This window comes from Bidens hawaiensis, unplaced genomic scaffold, assembly GCF_021521415.1.
Source record: "Bidens hawaiensis isolate Kalapana, Puna unplaced genomic scaffold, B.hawaiensis_p1.1 tig00007427_1, whole genome shotgun sequence".
NCBI lineage: Eukaryota > Viridiplantae > Streptophyta > Magnoliopsida > Asterales > Asteraceae > Bidens > Bidens hawaiensis.
This window is the reverse complement of record NW_027491518.1, coordinates 499,801-522,427: the sequence shown is the minus strand read 5'-3', so window position 1 is coordinate 522,427 and position 22,627 is coordinate 499,801. Positions and strand designations below refer to the sequence as shown.

General features: G+C 35.2%; 2 protein-coding genes and 1 pseudogene across 3 annotated transcripts; 2 read left to right on the top strand and 1 right to left on the bottom strand.

Annotated features, from left to right (window-relative positions):
- Positions 1-3,803: 3,803 nt before the first annotated feature.
- LOC143635281 (zinc finger BED domain-containing protein RICESLEEPER 2-like) lies at positions 3,804-6,477 on the bottom strand (annotated as a pseudogene). The gene is made up of 4 exons (XR_013154024.1): positions 6,421-6,477; positions 4,655-6,329; positions 4,285-4,594; positions 3,804-4,196 (listed from the first exon to the last, which is right to left on the bottom strand). The product of XR_013154024.1 is annotated as a zinc finger BED domain-containing protein RICESLEEPER 2-like (transcript).
- Positions 6,478-10,149: 3,672 nt separating this feature from the next.
- LOC143635287 (putative strigolactone esterase DAD2) lies at positions 10,150-11,575 on the top strand. Its single transcript, XM_077103156.1, has 2 exons — positions 10,150-10,558; positions 11,124-11,575. Exons 1-2 carry the CDS (start codon positions 10,188-10,190, stop codon positions 11,551-11,553), a joined length of 801 nt encoding a protein of 266 aa, XP_076959271.1. The 5' UTR covers positions 10,150-10,187; the 3' UTR covers positions 11,554-11,575.
- A 3,354-nt stretch (positions 11,576-14,929) lies between these two features.
- LOC143635297 (uncharacterized) lies at positions 14,930-18,948 on the top strand. Its single transcript, XM_077103162.1, has 5 exons — positions 14,930-15,403; positions 15,993-16,134; positions 17,145-17,304; positions 17,772-17,969; positions 18,627-18,948. The coding sequence occupies exons 1-5, from the start codon at positions 14,938-14,940 to the stop codon at positions 18,630-18,632; spliced, it is 972 nt and encodes a 323-aa protein (XP_076959277.1). The 5' UTR covers positions 14,930-14,937; the 3' UTR covers positions 18,633-18,948.
- The last annotated feature ends 3,679 nt before the right edge of the window (positions 18,949-22,627 follow it).

Sequence of the window (22,627 nt, the reverse complement as noted above, 5' to 3'; positions counted from 1 at the left end):
AATAAATCTCCACACACCCTAATAAATCTCTATAAACTCTCTACTTTTGACATAACTCCCTTATTGGTTTATCATTCTCCATAATTTTCCACCCACTCCTAATACCCTTATAACTTTGTTGTTCAAAATAAAAAAAAAATCCGAAACATATATTTTGTTTTATTTTTCTTTGTTATTAAGTAATATAGCTATCTACTAATCCAATGGCATGTTAGATTTCATATTTCTAATTCCTTGGGCTATAAATTAACATGAATAATAACTAAAATAGTAAGAAATATATTTTAGAATTTCAATGGGTAATTTTTAATAAACTAAGGGATATTTTGAATGCATGATGAGTACTTAGTTAGCCGATGTTTGTGGTTTGTCATTAGACTATTTTGGTAATTTGGATTTACATTTAGGCCAAATAAGAATTAAAAATAAACATTGATAAAGTTAGGAATCATGAAGTACATAGTTGTCAACACTATTGTGCCTTCGATACTAAAAAACCTCTATGACTTCAATATCATGAGAGGTTCGAAGGGGCACTGACCCTTTACAATTTCGGGTAGAGTCCAAACATGGTTAAGGGACTGGCCCCTTGTGGGGTCTAAGGGGCAACACCCCTAGATGGTATCATGAAAATTTTTGACTTAATTTAAAAGTACTTTATCGGAAAATAATAGATTGGTATATATGGCAAAAAAGTTGCATGCAGATGACCTTTGAAAGTTAGTGCATATGATAGTGATTTTAAAATTTAATAGTTACTTGCCATTGATGAGTTTGAAATTCGGTAGTGACGCTGAACTTCAGTAGTTAAACCGATGGTTGGTAGCGGCTTTGGAACATCGATAACCATTGGGTTTTCTATCAAATTACAATTTCTAGTGTCGAATGTAATTGTAACAGTTATATCCTAACTATCATATCGTTTCTGTAACATTTCACACCAACCTTCATGTTGATTCTACACTTATATAAGGACATCATTGTTCATCTTGGATCCCATATTTTTAAATGGTTGTGACTTGGGACTGAAGAAATGCATTATTTATTTGATTATGAATATATATATATATATATATATATATATATATATATATACGATGATGGAGGAGGCTTTTTTTTATAAGTTAAACAATTTTAAGGGTGAATATTTATTTTAACTAAATTCTTAAAATCCAACATGTTCTGGATTATGTTGTTAACTAACTTACTTAACTTAACGGAACTAACTAGAAAAATTAATGAAACTTAACGAGGTTTTAACGAATATGGAGAAACGACTACCTAGGCAAGAATCATATTGACAGTTTAACGGTTAACGGAATTAACTAATCACGCGACACCGGGATCTTAAAATAATCAACTAAGGCTCATTAAAGTTCGCTATATCACCTCTCGGTCTCACCAACTAACCCTCACAAATCTAAGAAGATTGAATAAATGCACCGGGATAAAGATTACTAAGGTACCCTAATGACGCATCTCCTCTCAAACTCAACGACACAAAGCCCGCTTAAAATTGGTACTAGCAATTCTAGGGATAAAAGAGTAACAAAATCTAACTCGATCTAAGACACATATTTGCACGCAAAAGTAAACCGGACAAGACCAAAACTCGCTTTCACGTAATTCTAACCTAACCAAATAAAGATGCGAGACAAACCGAATCCCTATTGCCTCTCGGTCGCAAGGAAGGTGAACCTATTGAATTTTAATAATTAATTGCACTCAAGATTCATATGGCAGTACTAACCATGACAAGATCAAAAACACTAAGTCTATGACCTAAACGTAGAACCCTAACCGAACGACACACAATCAATCAAAGTCATACGCGGAATCACAAGCAATAATTATACAAAAACTGTAGTTATTAAAAGCGCAGCGTTTTGGCGCCTAGGCGATTATTTAGGGCAAGGCGCTAATATACCGACTTCCATGACTGAAGGCGCTAATTTAGGCGAAAAATTGGCAACCCAGAATTTTTTTTTATTCTTTTTACTTTGATTTTCTTTGAATTATTATCTCTTAAAACAACTTTCCTAAAATTCATGGGATTAACAAAAATAACTCTAATCTCGCTCCTATAATGAACAACTACTAATTATGCATATCACAAAGCAAGAACACGGTTTACAGAAAGAAGAGAAGAGGTTAGTAATAATTTATATAAAAGAACACTGTTAACGATGATGAAGATGCATGATGAAGATGCTTTGTTTTAACCTGCTTGTTAAAGTTCTGTGGTGGAAATAAGAATTGTTTGTAAGAAATAATGATTTAAATAGAACAATTAGAATATGTCAAGTTATAGTGATGTATTCATGCTTATATATTCATACAAATGCTCTGATGACATAAACTGAGTTTCCCATTTTTGTTTTCATTTTAAACTTTTGTATGATTTTTGTTAATTTTGGAATTTCTGTTTTTGGTACTTAAAGTTGAGGATTATGGTTTTGTAATATTTTGGTATTTAAAAGAGTGATACTTTCCATTACAATATTTTTTGAACTTTTTTATTTAAGTGTGCTTATTTTTTTTTAAGCCTGCGCCTAGCGCCTAGGCCCTCGGAGAGGCCTTTGCGCCTTAAGTGCGCCTAACGTCTTTAATAACTATGTTAAAAACAATATTTTAACACATCAAATATCGAATTAGATAAAGCTTTTCAATAATAATTACGTCATATAACTAATCAAAACCGAATAAATCGTCAAACAACGTCAATAATCATCTCAACCTATGTAATGCAAATAGTTTAGCCAATAATCATATTAATGAAATAAAAATCCAAATCATAAGCTAACACAGAAAAAAGTATCATATTTAAAAACTATCAAATCAAACCAAAAAGATGAGAATGCCTATCTTCAAATATGTTAACCAGAAATGTACTTCTTTTGTGCACCTTTGTTGGCTGCCGATCAGAATTAATGACAAGGGTTAGGCTTTTATATTTTTTCTTTCCTTTCTTGGCTCCTTGCGATCGGACAGAATTAGAGGCTTTAGGTTTTTTTATTTTTTCTTTTCTTGGCTACTACTCTCTCCACATATGACCACCACTTTAGAGTTTTTTATTGTTTCTTGTTGTTTCTTTGCTGCCGATCAGACCAGATTATCGGGCTCTAGGGTTTTTTCTTTTGTGTTATTTTATAATATAACATGCAAGGCTTCACACAAATGGGCTCGGGCCGAGCTTTAACTTGGTTCTTCAATAATTGAGCATAAAGGCCTCTAAGTATGTTGAAAAGCTCGGTTCTTTTCTCTTTTAAACCCGCAACCTATAAAAGATATAATTATGTAATATCATACTAAAACAAGTTAAGAAACATTAAATATTATATATAAAAGCGACTAAAATAATGATAAATGGTGTGGAAAACAAGTGTGTTTTACAACACATCAGTTACCATGTAGTGACTAGGAATGAAATAGATTGTTGTTTTATGTTGCTAGGTAGACAAGAAAGACGAAGTAATAAAATAAAATTGGTGGTGAGCAGCGATGGTGGCGATGAGTAGTGGTGGTGGCGGGAGGTGATGGTGGTTGGCGGTGGTCAAAGGATGTCGTTAGGGCTGGCATATCGTATATACCCGTACACGATAAGACACGAACACGAAATGGGTATACCTGTACACGACTACGAAAACATATCGTGTACCTGTAACCCAAACATGAACACGAACCTGTTAATACCTGATATACACGATAATAGCTGTTTAGAAATCATATTTGACAACCTTTTAGCGAAACAAAAATCGACGAAAGTTCATAAAAGTCTTAAAATAAAACATAAATCCATGCTCCTTAACAAATTTAAGACAAAAACACATAGAATTCTAATCAAAACATATATTGAAAACAATATCAAGTTTCAAGCTTCCAAGTTCCAATTGGTCTTTCTTCTCAAATCTTCAATTCCAAGCAATTAAACCTACACACAAAATAAGTATAGTCAATTAGTCATATTAATCATGGACAATTGGACATATTCATATAGTTTTATCAAGTAACATTATTAGAAAGTTTTAGAGTGAGGTACCTTAGGATTGTTCATTGTTTTTAGAGAGCAACACTACTTGAAGCATTTGGAGTTGGTACCTTAGGATTGTTCACCGAGTTTGAAGCATTTGATTCACAACTAATGTCAAGCGACATTATATCTTCAGTGAGCTCTTCCACACTAACTTTGTTAGAACCTACAAAGTACAAACAAACATATACATTATAAAATTAATATAATATCATGTATAAAACTTATAAAAATCAAGCAAAGATGGACATTACAAAATTCTCCATGTAACCAATCTTTTATGCATATTAGAGCCTCAACGGTAGCTTTACTAAGTGAACTTCAATGTTCGATAATCACTCTTCCACTTGCACTAAATGTCGACTCTGATGCCACAGTTAATACCGGAATAGTCAAAAAGTCTCTTGCCATCCTCGCTGGTATGGGATATCTAAACTCATTGGCTTTCCAAAAAGCCAACACATCAAGTGGTAAGTTCCTATCAACTCTTGACTCCTCTAAGTACAATTGCAGTTCTGACTTTTGGTTAGTTGTAAAATCTTTACTTTGAAATTTATCAAAATCCTAAAACATATTAATAAAAAAATTATTTAGTTAATAATTAAAAGGCAATATACATAAAACAAATAAATGAACAAACATAAAAATTATCTTAAGTCTTGAACTCGCACCACATGTGTCCTTAACACCTTTGCTACCATCAGAAGTAGGTGTTGACTCATCCCTTGTATCCTCACCCTCATTTAACAAGGCAATGGCGTATTCATGAAAAGTAGAATGCAATAGCTGATCAACATGTGTATATTCACTAATTCCCTCTCCATAAATTTTTGAATAACTCAAATCGATAAAATGCAACTTGTATCTAGGATCCAACACCACAGCCACGGCTAATGTAAGACTAAAATCTGACCAATATTTCTGAAACTTCCTCATCATCAAGTTTGCCATATTCTTTATATACTCATCTTCAGAATTCATCACATCATACAAAGTCAAATAAGCCAAAAAACATGTGGATAGTACAAGTTTGAAGTCAGATATTTGGTACCCGAAAAAACATTTGTCACATCATAAAATACTTCAAGAAACGAACATATCTTTTAAATCCTATCCCACTCTGATGCAACTGGACATTCCTTATAATTAGAATCACTCAATTCTATATGCCTAAATGCACGTCGATAATAAATAGCACCATCAAACATTAAATATGTGGAATTCCACCTTGTAACAACATCTTGCCTTAACCCCTTTTGTTTTTTGATTGAATACAACTCAACACATTCCAAAAACTTTTCCTTCCTTTGTTGTGAACCTTTCACATACTTGATACTCTCTCTTACTTTGTAAACACAATCATCAATTTCCTTTAACCCATATTGCACAATCAAGTTCAAAATATGAGCACAACATCTCAAGTGAAAAAAAACACCCTTAGAAACAAGTGGCGCTTTTGTATTCAACTGTTCTCTTAGAAGCCTAATGAAAGCATCATTAGAAGATGCATTATCCAACGTCACACTAAATTTTTTTTCTATACCCCACTCTACTAGAATAGAAAACACCTTCTCACATATGGCAACACCAGTATGAGGTGGTGGCATGAAAGAACGATAAATCTCTCTTTTGCAAAACCCAATGCTTATCAATATAATGAACTGTAATTGCTAAATACCCATCAATAGTAATAGAAGTCCATAAATCTCCAGTTAAGCATAATCTCCCAGGTGATTCCATAAGAATAACTTTCATCTTTTCTTTTTCTCTCTTAAACTTTTGCACTAAATCAAATTTAACGGTATTTCTAGAGGGAATATTCACATCGGGTTGCAAATACTCAAACAAATCTCTAAAAGCCTTATACTCAACAAATGACAAGGTAATTCATGCATCTCAATAGCATCTATAATCATCTCACGAAACGTATTGTTAGAAAAAGAAGACGACTTTAACTTCATGTCACTATTTAGAAGCATTTGACCAACATCTTTATAACTAGAACCATAGCAGTTTTTTTGTGTTTCGTGTGATTATCCGTACCTTGGCCACTATCATATATCATGACATAATGGAATTTCTTACACTCGGTTGGAGTCCTTTTTCCCATTTTTTTCTTAGTGTGTTTAATGAAGTAATGCCACACATGAGATCTCTCTTTTCTTTCTTTTTGTTTTCTCTTTGACCCTGATTTGCTATCGTTTATATCTTCTTCATCCACTAAGTGAACCTCATCATCCACATCCATATCCATCGAGAAGTCATCTTCTAAATCAATTTGGATAGAATCACTCCCCGTCTAGAATGATTAAAGAAAAAAATACATAAAGTTACACAAAAATAAAACCAAACTTGAACCAAAATAAGTATAGTTGAATCAACAAACATACCGTTGTTTTGGCTTTCTTATCCTTCGCCTTTTCCACCTTATTTTGTGGGTCACTCATAATTACCTAAATAGTAAATACTAACAAATGTGAGCAATCAAAAGTTCAAAACCAAATAAGTGAAATAATTAAACTAAAACAGCCCTAAAGATGGATTTTATAATCAAAGGTTCAAAACCAAATAAGTAAAATAATTAAACTAAAACAGCCCTAAAGATGGATTTTATATTTTTACCTAAACTGACAAACCCTTTGGTACAAACTACAAAACAAAAATATGAATTAATGACCAACTAACGATGGATTTAGTATTTATGAGATGAATTGCAACAAAACATTAACTTACCAAGAATGAATGATGAACGGAACTGGAGGCGACGGATGATGGCTTGCTGAAGAATTTTGTATGAACTGGAGGTGACGGGTGAACGGAACTGAAGAATGAACGGATTTAGTAATAGCCTGAATGAATGGTGAACGGAACAAAACAATAATAGAATAACTTACCAAGAATGATGAACGAAATTGGAGGCCGAGAGAGTATGGACGGCTGGACGCGACGGGTGGAGGCCGGAGAGAGTATGGTGGCGACGGGTTATGGCTGGCGTGAGAGGGACGGACGGCGACGGGTTTTGGTGATGGCCGGCCGTGAGAGGATAATGAAAGTGAGTGAGTGACGGCTGTAAGTTGTAAGGAAGAATTAGGGTTAGGGTAATATGAGTTATAACTATATATATTTTATATATATTTAATTAATTTTAAAAATAACCAGGTATTAACAGGTGCCTAACAGGTAAACAGGTATTATACCTGTTTAGACACAAAAATTAACAGGTAATTTCGTGTCTACCTGTTTAGTACACGAAACCTGTTAAGGCCTTACTTGTTACCTGTTAAAGTCGTGTAGGTACGTGTCGTGTATTCGTGTCTCGTGTATAAATTGTCAGCCCTAGATGTCGTGATGGTGGTTAATGGTGGCAGGTGGTGTGGCGGCGACAGTAGTGGGCAGTGGTAGTGGTTGGCGGTAACGAATGGGGTAGGGGTTGTGGCGGCGATGGTGGTGATCAGTGGCGATGGTCGTTGGGGGGGGGGGGGAAGTAGTGCTGGGTGGGTGATGGAGGTAATGCATGGTGAAAGATGGGATGAAATGAGAAAAAAAACAATGGGGGGGTGGATTGAATGAATTTGAGGTGTTTTAGAGAGAATGAAATGGACAAAGGAACTAGTGATTCTATTGCCTTAGCTTACCAAACACTCTTTTTTTCATTACTTTATAATGGTCCATTCATTCCGCATTTCATTCATGCATACAAAACGCTACCAATATTTTAGGTTTTTCTTTTAAGTTCAGTTTCGATCTTACAACATATAATAAATGTTTTTAATTCATTTAACTTCTAACTAATTTGATTTCTCGTCGATAAGTTTTGTTCATTAACTAAAATAGAAAATCTTAATATTTGGTTGTGCTTAGTTTTTTTTCTTGGCATTCCGATATAATTTTACTTTTCTTTTTCTTATTATAAATAGAATTGTAGTGTAAATATGGTAAATGTTCGATATATGCTCTTTTTGAAACGGGGTGGTGGAGAGCTAATCGCACTCGTAACAGAACTCAAATAAGTTTTCGCGAGCATAATCGCACTCGTAACCGCCTGTTCCTCCGCCACATCCTCGGCTTGTTGGTCGGGCCCGAGAAACTGTTTATATATAGATGGAGGATCCATTTATATAGTGAATTTTGTGTGAGAAATTATAGAGTTGAAAGATAATTTTTATAAGTTTGATGATTTTTTATTGGGGATGAGTTGGTTAAATATATAGGAAATAATATTTTTTTTTATTCCTCTCCAACAGTAACATATAACGGATCTTTTGTTGATATTGGAGCCATTTATCACGTTGTATACATAACGTTAAAAAAAAATAATCCCAAAACGCCGGGGGGGGGGGGGGCGGTGTGCCCCCGGCGTTATACATCAAAACGCAGCCACAACTCGACCACTACGGATGGTCTAAGTGTCAATACTGATATAGACTGGGCACAACACAATTATTGGTATTATCGAAAATGGCACCAATATTTGTTTTTATTGTTTTTCATTGACGTAAATCAATTATAAATATTCTTTTAGACATATCACGACTTTATTTTCAGAATAACGTAAGATAACTTTTCTATAATCAAACTATTCAACTTAAACTTTTGTTTATTTTTCCACTACCATTACCGAAAGAATAACTCACAAAACTATGCGTGAAACTTTTGTTTAACCAGGTTAACACTATTTGAGTATTTAATATTATTTTATGTTTTAGACCATGTGTAGTGGAGCGTTTCCCACCCTCAAGGCGCCGGGAACACTACCCTAAGGCGGTTTGAGCTCTTTGGAGGGGGGGTGGGGAGAAGATGATTGGCAGGTTGATTAGTTGTGTTAATTTATGTCCTTTAATCAAGGATTCAGCACAAAATTAGCTGAAGTTGTAGACCTTACCTGGAGTATCCATGGAGAAGAGGCTGGAGAATGAGGGAAGCGGCTTAGGTAAATCATCAACCGATTTTCTTTTATTTGAACCATGTATGCTACAATTTTAATCCTTAAATTTATAACTTTTAAAAACTTTACCCAAAACTTTACTTTTTACAATTTTTAAGTTTTATTTCTTATGATTATGATTGTATTTAATGTAATTTTATTTCTTCGTTTTATTTAATGAAATGTTTTTTTTATTATTATTATAAATAAATAATAATAATTAAATAATTATTGGAAAGACTCCATCTACTACACTCCTTTTAGTCAAAAAGCCCCTTTAATGACTTGTCGTCATATGACGCAAAACACCCTTACATAGAAGCTCAATCCACTTCACACGGTAAGGCGGATCTAAGTAATCGGGTGCGGGTTCACGGGAACCCACTGAGTTTTGGATTATATATAGAACGCCTATATAAAGTATGAGACTCAACCCACATATAAGATGTGAATGAACCCATAAGCAAAGCTGAACCATGGTCAATTCCCCCTTCTGCCAGTTTCTTTTATTTTTTTTATGATTGGTTACGAAATCATTGGTGTTTGTATTTTGCTATCTTACGCTTGTCCCAAGTTCAAAAGCTGTGGTATTCATTTGATTAGCTAAAATAAGTTTACTTTGCATAAAGTTATGTAACTTTTGTAGACTAAAATCAACACAATTTGAATAATTGCTATATGTAGCAATTTGACTTATATATATATATATATATATATATATATATATATGAATGCAATTATATGAATCGTGTGATTGCTATGCGTTACATGTCATAAGATAAGAAAGTGAGATATGCTAGCCTTTTTAAAAAAAGTTTTGTCATTATTTTGAGGATACAAATATGATATTAGCAAAATCTCAATCTTGATACATTGAATGACCTGAATTATCTAACCAACTCGAACCATCGAAGCGATCGGAACAGTCGGAACGACCCTAACCATAAGACCGAACCGAACAGTGAACCCATTGAATAAATTCATGGATCCGCCACTGGCCCCACGAGTTATCTATAATTGTTTTTTCCCTGCAAGATATTCTCATCTTGTCTACTTGAATTTAATGAGAGAATCTGCTGAAATAAGTGGTGGTTCCACCACAAGTCAAAAGTAGAAAGGAATGCATCAGTCTTTTTTGGTTAAAAGTGATTTCCTTATTTCCATACATTAAATATTGCACATATTATTTATTACTTTACTTTAAAACCAACCAAGAATCTCCCATCACTAAAAATGGGCCAATCTCTTTTAGACGCACTCAACGTCCGGGTTGTCGGGACCGGCCGGAGCTACTTGCTGCTGGCACACGGCTTCGGCACCGATCAGTCGGCATGGAATCGCATTCTCCCGTACTTCCTTTCGCAGTACAAAGTCATCCTTTACGACCTCGTTTGTGCCGGAAGTGTTAACCCGGACCACTTCAATTTTCATCGGTACACCTCTCTTGATGCCTATGCTGATGACCTCCTTAACATCCTTGACTCCCTTGGTGTTGATTGCTGCGCGTATGTGGGTCACTCGGTCTCTGCGATGATCGGAATTATCGCCTCTATTCGGCGCCCTGAACTCTTCTCCAAACTCATCCTCATCGGTGCTTCCCCGAGGTAAATGTTGAGAATATATATCAAGTAATATGTCATACAGACTGTATAACAAACGAAACTAATACATCAAGGTGGTACCATGTTGGGTCTAGGCTCGATTGATTTGGGCAAGGCCGACCGGTTTTGATTCATTTTAGCATGTTTATTAGTTTGCTTGGGAACATGAAGTTGTTAATTCTAATCTTGTAATTATATATAGATCACTTGTACTTGTAATTCCTCATTATAAGTGGTGGCAGACATAAAACAATAAAAATTCCTTATTGCAGCCCGTAGATGTAGGTTTCTCATTGTTTGTGTCTTACTTCCGCGTACTCTATGGGGTGTTAGGCAGATAGAAAAGTGACTAATGTGACAGAGCATGCACTACTAAAAAAGTCATATTACTCGTATAACCATTTTCCGCGTGCATATACCCTAACAAGAGTCATTTCTCCTTGTTTGAGCTAATAGATTCATTGATCGTTTACCCCCTCAAGGCTTGATCCGAAAGTCTTGATTGTATGTTTGTAACTAACCTAAAAGAAATTGTTTGATCTGATCTCTATATATTAACAAATTTCAGGTTCTTGAATGATGACGATTACCACGGAGGATTCGAGGAAGGCGAGATAGATAAGCTTTTCTTAGCAATGAAATCAAACTACAAATCGTGGGTTCTTGGATTCGCTCCACTAGCCGTAGGAGCTGATGTTCCAGAGGCAGTGCGGGAGTTCAGCAGGACATTGTTCAACATGAGGCCAGACATTTCACTGTTTGTATCCCGGACCGTGTTCAACAGTGACCTTAGGGGGGTTCTGGGGTTGGTTAAGACGCCGAGTTGGATATTTCAAACAGCCAAGGATGTATCCGTGCCGACATCAGTGGCGGGTTACCTACGAGATAACCTTGGAGGGCGGAACACGGTGGTGATGCTAAATGTGGAAGGCCATTTGCCCCATCTTAGCGCTCCGGTCTTGTTGGCTCATCACATTAATGTAGCACTTTCAAGATGAACATGCATGATATTGGGTTTGAGATGCTCATATACAGCTTTGTTATAAAATAAGGTGTTTTAATAAGTAATAGTTATTCTGTAAATTTATATAGATTTAGAAAATGTTGAAAATTTGAAACCCCAAACTATACTGGTTGGGTAAACATATACCTCTTTCTTTTGGGCCGGTCGGTTGATTATTGATTATAAGATTCCGGTTAAATTGATGCCTAGGTGGGCCGGTTTAGTGGTTGGACGAAGTTCAACATAATAAAGAGATGCTAAATTTTAAACGAGAGCAGGGTGTGGCAGCTATGGCGAATCTAGACATGGGCATGAATGATGTGGCTAAATATGTCGCTATTACCAAACTGGAGTCGTAGCTTACACATATATCAAATCGATGCTTAAAAGGTTGTTTTAGAAGTTAATAGAAATTACAAAGTCTTAATCTCGAATATGTTTCCTTTTTCATATACCTCAGTAGTTTTGACCGTTGAGAAACTATTAAAAATGTAACTTTTACAAAATATAAACACAAATAGTCATATTTAGATATTTTTTTCATTATTCCAAATAATTATTATTATTTTAGAGTTATCAATTCTCAAATATGATTTGTTCGGACGCTCAAACTTCTTTAAGCATGTAGTTAATTTACTTGTTTGTCGTGTAACCATGAATGATCAACTTCGCTCGTAGTACTATCTTATATTGAAACTTGATTATACCATATCTAATACAACTTGCGTCACATGATTGCCACATTGCGTCATTGTCCACGCCACATGTGTACATGTGGGGCGAATGTATGTGTGAGTTACAGGGCGCTTTGCATCTTTTAGAATCTCTACTTGTTTCGTTTTTTAAGGAAACAATATCAAAGGATTTTCACTTATTAATTACCACTCTAAGGTCTGTCCCATCTTTTGGTACAAGTTCAATCTAGCTTGTACCAAATTTCATAGTTTTGATCCTTCCAACCACACAACTTCAAAAATTGATATCTTTCTAGAATCATTTTTACACAGTCTGAATTGTGTCGTAATTTGACCAATGGCCAAATTGTAAATATGAATTATGATCGTCTAATGAATCAAAGTTTGAACTAATAAAATCAAATTACAAAATATAAAAATACTTTACATTTGGTGTGAACTTACGACTTGATTAACATCAAAACAAAATTAAAATAAAATGAGAAGCGTATCAAACTCGCATCGCGACAGTCTTTCAACCATGCTCGCCAAAGGGATGGGGTGGAGAAACCTGCCGTAGTGGTTGTTCTGAGAATAATGGAATTTTTATGGGACCCATTAGTTTATTTTAACAATCTTCGATACATTATCAACTTAATGAATTGTATTACATTTATATATCAACTAGTTTAATCCTCCTGTGTTACGGGAGTTTTATTCAAATTTTTGTTTTAATCGTTTTGCTATTTTATGATGATTTATTTTATTTTTTTAACGTAGTTTAGTTTTAATTTAATACGTATATATTAGTTTGTTATTATATTTTTTAGCGTTTGAGTTTTTTTCAATTGAGATGTGTAGGTTTTTTAGATTTCTAACGAACAAACATTAACGGACACGAGCATGTTGATTTTTTTAAATGAGAAAACATGAACACAAATATTTGTCTAATGAAAAATGAGATGTTAATATAGTTGACAATGGTGGGTAGTATCGGAAGTTAACTGGCGATGAAGATGATAGACCGACAATAGAGAACATGTAAAGGAGATAATTTAATTATGGTTCAATGATAGTGTTTACCAATAAATGAGATCTTATAACCCATTTAAAGACTATCCGGGTTTGATAAGACCCATAACCCGTGTAAGTTATTGTTATTTCACAAATAAATTAGTTGTTATAACCCATATAGGAGTTATCCGGGTTTGGTGAGACCCATGACCCGCAATAATTATTGTTTGATTATGAAAGAGTTTCATAAATATATGAGATGTTATAACCCATTTAAAGACTATCCGGGTTTGGTAAGACCCATATCCGTTAATTCAGGTCAAATACATGAGAACCCTCCATTTAGAAATCAAGCAATCTGGTGGCTCTAGAGAATGGGAGGAACAACCTAAGGGCGACACATAGAATTTTATGGTAGACCATGATATAGATAGTTAGATTTAACCACATTAATAAGTTGTACATTATTTTAAACACTCCTTTTACTTTTTTTGGGAGCTCAATTTTACCATATGTATCAAGTAAGATTAAAAATTACAACCATTTAGTTGTAAACACTCCTAATTTATTTACTTTGAAGTTTATTATTTTTTTTAAATAACCTGATTTCGTATTAAAGTAATTTGTTTGCTAAAAAATAAAATAAAAAAGTTGTGACAATTTGAAAATGTAAGGTTTGTAAGAATTTTTACATAGAAGGAAAATAATGCATAATTTTTTTATGTATGGATGAAAAATATGATGTGACAGCTGATTGTCGATCATTGTTTTCAATCCTTCAAGCATTAACAACATGGTTACATGTAACCAAAATTCCACAGAGGAGCGACATGCAAAAGCTTTCTAGATTAGAGTTCGGATTTTGCACTTGGAATTGCAAACCATGAGTAGACGTACCAAGTTGGACCTTTGTCACTTTCATACTCATGTTTGAAATTTGATAGTGTGATAGAAGAAGAATCAAGAATGTTTGAAATTTAATGTTGTAGATGCTTTTAGAAAAGATAATAATCATAGCTAGAGGTGCACAAATCGGGTATTAGAAAAACCCGGGTTCGTGTATGATCGGGTATTGGAAAATCGGATATTAGCAATACCCGGGTCGGGGTCGGGTCCGGGTATTGCCTCTAAAACCCATACTCTATGTATCGGGTTCGGCCGGGTATAGAACGGGTATTCTAAAACCGAATACCCTATTTCCGGGTATTGAAAAACCATATTTTTGGGTTTTTTCGGGGCATTTTTCGGGTATAGAGTGAAATTTTTAGGGGTTGCACTTTTTAGGGTATTTCCAGTTATTTTTTGGGTATAGATCGGGTTTTTTTGAAAAACCCGGTTCTAGGTATGAAACCGGTTTGGGTTTTCGGGTATTACTGGGTAAAATCGGGTCCGGTTCGTGTACGAGTTTTGATACTAAAATGCATACCCTATCCGTACCCTACGGATAGGGTCGGATACGAGTTTGGGAATTAAAAACCCGGGTATAAAAAAACCGGTTGCGGGTTTTTTCATGTCCGGTTCCAAGTTCAGTTTTTTTTTCACCTCTACGCTGCTCATAGCACAGCATAGCATGAGATTTAAAAAAAAAAGAGAATAATAAAATGAAAAGAAAAAAAATCCGGTCCGGTCGAATGATTCAACCATGTATAAAGTAGTATTCAGTAGTCTCGGAGACAACAATAGCACCCACGATGACCGAAACCCTAGAGCTGGACTGTGGCCTGTTCCTAACCCCCCGTCTGAAACTGAACCTCAGCGTCCACCGGTCCGACGCCTCGGTGAAACCCCTGGACGAGTGGCAGCTCAAGACCTCCTTAATCGACTTCCTTAAATCCACCTTCTCCGTCACCGTACCCGACGACGACCTCCACATTCTCAAGTTCAAAGACGCCAACAAACGCAAGCGCGATGATCCCGTTGCTCGTGGCACTCTGTTCGTTCGCGATTTAACGTTTTTAAGTAAGGCTGGAATTGAGCAGGAGAAGAAGGTGAGTGAGTGGAAGGAAACGGTGGTTAGGAAGTTGGATGGAATTGAGCTCAGTTTGGCCGGGGTTAGGTTTAGGCTGACTGTGGAGGTTCCGAAATCGGATGATTTTGAAAACATGAGGAAGGAATGGGAGGAGGAGGTGAATTCTGCATTTGATGCTGGAGACAGAGGTTGGTAATGTTGATCGTTTATATTACTTACGGGCAGTGTTTCGCTAGTAGGGCCGTGGTTATTAATCAGATTGGAATTTTAATTTTGCCTGATTTTGACCAAATAACAATTAACCGGAAACTCGTTGGTGGGGTAGCGACTAGCGATTAATCGGCGCCTAGTTGTGATTCTTACAACCATGCTTAAGGGTTTTCGGGATGGGTCACAAATTATAATCCCAAAATGCACAGTTTCAAAATTCACATATAAACATATGATTATATAAACTAGTAAAGTAACCTTGAAAAATGTTAATTAATCGTAATTAAGCTTGAAAAATTATTAATACATTAGAACAAGAAAAGAAGGGAAATATTAACCTTGATTACTCAAATTGGATTTTGGATGGATTCGGAATTGCCAAGTTAAGTGGGATTCGGTTTTGGATGGATTCAAAATCGAATGTTGAACTGTATGCTGACTATTGCTGATCGTATCTTGTTTATGATAAGTATATGCTGCCTGCTTTGTAAAGTTGTTATTTTTTTTAAATTAACTTCCCTTTTGAAGTTCAACTGCAATGGATATTAATGTTTCTATAATGAGCAGGGTATTCAAGAGGTAGAAAACGGGAACCTGACACGATTGTGCTGAGAGGTGTTCCGTCACGATGGTTTGCTGAGACAAGAGTCTCGTCTAAGCCTTCAATGTTGGTTACTCATACAATTTTTTCTGCGTTAGGAAAAATCAGGTATGCGTATGCCTCTGTATTTTTATATAATTATTGTATCATACGAATATATATATATATATATATATATATGCGTATGCCTCTGTATTACACACAATCAATGTGAAGTAATGAGATTTGGCTTTTACGTTCGTTAAGTGATTTACTTAGCAGTTGTATGATTAGAAATATGTGTAGTTAAAAGTTTTTTGGCCGTGATGATAACTTTGCCAATGTCTTATACTCTTATGATGGTTGATATTTACCAACTATGTTAACAAAGTTGTGCACTTTATACTCGTTAGGATCTGTTTCTTGGGTGTTAAAATCTTACAGTTCTGAATCCTGTGTGGCAATTTACTGCATTTCACGTCTTGACTATAATAGAATATATAGATAATAGAATTAAATTTTGGAGGGTGTGTGAAGTTACAAGTTACAACTAAACATGAAATTCAGGGCATTTAAGTACACCTCATTTCCAAATATACTTGTTGCATTAATTTTTGAATTAGTTACACGGATGCTTTGTATGGTTTGGCCATATTGAAACTTTAGTCCCTAAGTTTTAAAAATGATAGGTTTAGACCAATTGTTTGCATGAACATAACACCATTGGTCCCTAGAATGGATGAACGTTAGCCTTTTTTGTCAAGTGTATGTGAAATGAGTAAAATACCCGTGGTCGTAACCCTAAAATAATGAAAAAAATAAATTATTAGGGCTAAACCCACCTGTAAGTCCTCTGTTTTTCTTTTTAAAATGACTTATTCACTTTCATTCATGTTTTAGAAGAAGTATGCGTAGGTGTAGTTTGATCTGATTGGTTTACTTTAGTCCAAATTTGTGATTAAGCTAAAGTGCTAAACACTTTCAACCTGTTTTGTAAATCATGTGATGTGTATTTATGAATCCATCTTAATGTATCTTTAAACACATTCAGACATGTTTAATACTCAAATCACTCTTTTAATATGCATACACGTAACGTTCATGTGATAATTTGAAATTCTGACATTTATATATGACAGGAATCTTGATGTCGCAGAAGATGACGGTATCGGGAAAGATGCAGACGAAGATGACCAAGACATAGTTCGTGGTCTCCAATGTAAGATCGTGGTTCGATTTGAGGATCATAAGGAATTTTCCAAGGCCTTAAAAGTTTTATGTGGGAGGTCATTGCAAAAGGTAGACACTCACTTCCGCTTTCTTTTGTTATTATCATTTTTTAATAACTTTATACTGTTCACTCTTTTGTTGGGATAATTTCATATATATGCCTAAAACTTGCTAAAATATCTTATATATATCGTAATATAATTCTAAGCATCATATATTCATATATATCTCTACAAAAATTGTTAAATATCATATGCATTTAAGTTAGTTCTAAATATCATATATATTCTTTTAAAATAATCAAAGTATCATATAATATGATATTTAGAATAAAGTTGGATATATATGATTTTGTCAAGTTTTGTAGGGGATATATATGAAATTACCTTTTTATTAATAATTATCCCGGGTCAAACTAGTTTTTGAAAGTTATGCTTGCTATATAATTACTTCAGAATGCGACATCCGTGTTATAATCATTGCAAATACCTAATAATCTACGTGTTAGTCTTATTATACGTTTTTATTCATTATAGCAAGGATCACGATTAAAGGCTGATTATGAGGTGAGTTGGGATAAAGATGGCATATTTAGAAATGCTAGAAGTCAAGATCAAGAAACCAGTAGGTCAACGCCAAAAGTTGCAGCTTACAGTTATAGAAGTGAGCCCGCTAGATATCAATCACATGCACCCCGCTTTTCAGAAAACAGTGCGCGATCAAAGAGATTCAAGGTTTGAAACTAATTAATCTATCATTTTATCAAAAAATAGTGTCAAGTTCTGGTTTGGTGTATACATATTTCTGTATTTTCTTGCAGTATTTATACTTGCATAAAAGCTGTGTTTTTAGTGCACCAAACATCCTAGATTGTTTTATTCAACTGATAAGATTATTAAAAAAATTGTGAAAGGATTCAACACACTAATTGTTATTAAAAAAATGATATATATTGAGGCTCGGGGTGCGCATGGGTCTGTTTCGGTCGGGTTTGGGAACAAACGAACTAAAAATAAAAATTCGGTTATTTGGTTTTACCATTTGGGCTTGAAATTATTTGGCAGAAAAATTGGCCCAAAATATAATGCATTTCAATAATTAAAATTAAACTTACACTATTTATTAAACTCATAGAAATTAGTTAACAGTCAAAATGCAAGTTCATATATTCTGTTTGGTTCAGTTATATTAGTTTTAATTACATGGAAAACCGAATCTGAATCAAAATTTCGGTTGTTATGTAAACGTATAATGGTCGGCTATTTATTTGGGGTTGGTTATTTCAGTCGCGGATTGGTTTTTATGGTTTCGTGCACACCCATAGTGGAGACCACCAAGGTGTTTAATTTGTTATTGAACTCTGATTTGTAATTATAATTAATGAAATGCAGGAATGATTAAACTGTTGAAAGCATATTGAAGTTGAGTGACTGCTGCATCCATGTGGGTATTTGATCATTGTTGTAATGAACTTTGATAGCACCCTACATGAGCATTTATGGAAATGTGTTGGGCAGTTCTTTTCCTTCATCGAACCCGCTGCTAATTGGTATACATTCCTTGAATCTAGATGATCATTACCGCCTTCAGATGTTCTTTAGGTTCTTTTTATAAGACCTGCTATAAAGTGTTTTTGAGAACATATGTAGAATGTTGTTTCTTTTTTTCATAGTATGACCTATATAAAAACAATGTGGATGGATGATAACATGGTTTTGCACAATAACTGATTGTTAATAATGCGGCGCTAAACATCCTTATCTCATTTGACTCCACTAGCTCGTGAAACGTCCATATATCAAAGCTAATAGGGGAAACAAATCCAATCAAATCATTTGATTTAAATGTTTAAAACTCTAGTGTACCTCAATTTTATAGTTACAGTATTCATATAGGATCAAACTATGCTTTCGGTGAATAATTGATTCCTGATCAAAGGGAAAAACAACCAAGGGCATATAGCGATATCCGTCTCAGTTCCAAAAGACCTGTTTGGTTTAAGGAATTTTTGATGAATTGGATATGAAAATGAAAAGTATTTTTTTTTCCAATGGAATTTGTATTGTATCTACTATCTAGTAATCTCCCATGAACAAATATTGTTTGTACAAGATCAACAAGCGCTACTCATTTTGTTGTGCAATTCTTCTTCTTTCTACGGCATTTGTGGAATATAGGAAGGACTTGTGTTTGAATGTTTTCCTTCCAAATATCTTCAATTAGAGGTGCACAAATCGGGTTCAACTGGAAAACCCGAACCGGTTCGAAACCGGTTTTTTCACACCGGGTTGTAAAATGGCACCGGTTCCAATCAAGAACCGGTTCGGTTCCCGACCCGAACCGATGCCCAGATATGCTAACTTTTAAGAACCGGGTAGGGTATGAACCGGAACCGGTTTTTACATAAAAACCGGTTCCACCGGTTTTTTTTGAAATTTAAATATCATAGCCGTTAGGAACCGGTTCCAACGGCTATATAGCCGTTTTTGACCGTTGGAACCGGTTTTTTAACTATAAATAGGTTATTTTTTACTCTAAATAGCAAGGTTTGTTTGTGTACTTGTTAAACCACTTCCAAAACTATAAAACACACTCCAAACCACAATTAACCTTAAACCGACAACAAATGGCAACTAATGATGACATTGTTATGGTGATCGAAACAACAAGATGCCCCGATGTTTGGGTTCATTATGATTTGTGTCTCATGACCGACTAACATGAGTTGGCACGTTGCAAATATTGCTCGAAGTTTCTTAAAGCAGGGTCCAACTCGACATTACGAAAACATACGAATAAGTATTGTCGAGAGAAAAGAAGTTTGGAAGCTAAAAAAACGGAAGTGGGAGAGTCGTCCGGCTCTACAACCCAAAAATAAGTATTCCCGGATTAAAACGACGGACTTTGTTTTTTATGTTTTAGTTGTTATGTTTAGTATCGTTTATGTTTTAATAATGTTTGTAATAGTTATTTTTTAAACAAATAAAATGTTCGTCGTTATTAAAAAAGTAACAAAAATTAATCATGAGTAACAAAAGTAATTATAATAAAACAAATCAAAACTAAATATTAGTTAAACAAGTTACAAATAATTTTACCAAAACAAATAATTACAACTCTTCTTTGTCTTCATTCTCGTCTTCACCCTCGTCTTCGTTATCGGAAGAAACCCCGTCCTCCGCCTCCTCATCATGAATATGACGCTCTATTGGTATTTCGTCTTCAAAGTTCGCCTTGTGTTGTACACGATCCACCGCATCCAAATGGTCCTTTAGGCAAATGCAAACCTCTAGAGACTCAAGAGTTAGTTTTGTTCTTCGCATAGATAACACCCTCCCACTAAGAGAAAAAACCGATTCGGAAGCAACCGTTGAGGCTTGTACGGCAAGCAAATCACGAGCAATGGCGGATAGAATGGGAAATTCGTTTTGTTTACCTTTCCACCAAGCCAACAAATCAATATTGCGAATTTCGTCGACCGTTGCGCCCTCAACATAGTTTGCTCCACTATATCGACCAAGTTCGCTACTTGGTGTGTTTCCTCTTTGCCTCTTAGATGCCGATTCACGAATCCCATTCATCAAGTTTATAAGTGGGTCATTGCACGGCCTACTAGTTGTTGTTTTTTCACAAAAGACGATCTCGTGCTTGGACCATACATTTGAAAATAATGGTCATAAAGGTCTTGAAGGTTTTTGTTGAACTTGTCCTTCGCTTCCGTCGACAACTTCGGGTCAATCTCGTGCATACCTAAGTTGTCGAATATTTCCTCAATCGTTGTTTCAACCCCATTAACATTACAATAGGGGTTTAATGCGGCGGCACAAGTAAAGACCGGCGGTATGTTTTCAAAATATTTTATGAACTTTTCTTTCATCACCGCAACAATATTTTCGAAGAGTTTGTTCTTCTCCGCAAAGCTTTTAAAAACACAAGACATATAGTACAATTCTTGCAAAACCCAACAACTAGTAGGGTAATAGACTCCCGATAATTTTGTTGTTGACTTTTTGAACACGTCAAGATACTCCAACAAATAACCGACTTGGACCCAAACACTTTCCGGAAACATTTCGGCCTCGCGTTCTTCAACAAGATTGTTATGAAAAGCTTGTAAAGTTTGGCGTTGGGCAAAAGCACACTTTAACATATGACAAGTTGAGTTCCAACGGGGTTGGAACGTCCCAATTCGGCCCCAAATACTTTCTTTCAACCGACTTGCAATAGTTCTTATATTCAAGATGTCTTCTTTTACCACTTTTGAAGACATCTTGTAACATAAGTCTAAAGTATTTTAAATCATCACAAATGTTTTCATTGTCAAAACCTATTTGAACAACCAAGTTGATGATATGTGCAACACATCGGACATGAAAAAAATCCCCGAAACAAGGTGGTGAATATTTAATGATAAATTTTTCAGCCGCCTTAGTATTGTTTGAAGCGTTGTCAAACGAAATCGAAAATATTTTATTTCTCAAGTTGTAAGTCGTTATAACTTCATCAAGTAATTCAAACATTTTTTCGGTGGTATGTGGGAACGGGAAGTTTTCAAAAGCGATGGTGCGTTTCATCAATTGCCATGTCACCGGATCAACACAATGAGCGGTGACACATATGTATGATTCGGGCAACCCGTGTGGTGCCGACCAAACATCGGTAGTTAAACTAACCATGGCTTCTAAAGAATGAAAAGACTCGATTAACTCTTTTTTAGCACACTCCCACAACCTGATACAATGACGTCTTAAGGTAGTACGACTTACATGTGTGTATCTCGGTTGTAGAGTTTCGCGAATCAACGACGTCAACTCCGGCTCATCAAAGTGGTTAAACGGCAAACCTCGTTGAATAACGAACTTTGCCATTCTATCTTGAACTTGAGTCGTGTTGTAACGAAATAGTGTACCATCTTTACCCAAGTCAATTTGATCGGTCGCGCCAATCCCTTTCAACGCCTTGCAATATGGCTTCTCGATGTGCTTTCTCAAAGTAGAGTTGGAATCGTGCTTTAATATTGAACCACATAGTTTGCAACGAGCCTTTTGATAACCTTCGTCATCCACAATCAAATCCCAATTCTTTCATATGTCTTGGTTGCGGTTATGGTTGACTATCGTAACAACCCTTGGGTCCTCCGTAACAGGAACTGGGGCAACAAAAACACTCTTCTTAGCCTTCTTGTTAGTTTTTTGATGGGTGCCATAATAATATTTAGTTGGATGGTCGGGTAACGGAACGGGTTTGCTAAAGGAGTAGTATTTTAGTTTGTTTTTGAGTTTGGTGGTGAAATTAGTGGTGGAAAACAAGTTATATATAGGTTTGGGCATCAAAAACCGGTTCCAACGGCTATATTACCGTTGGAACCGGTTCCAACGGATCTATTGTCTCT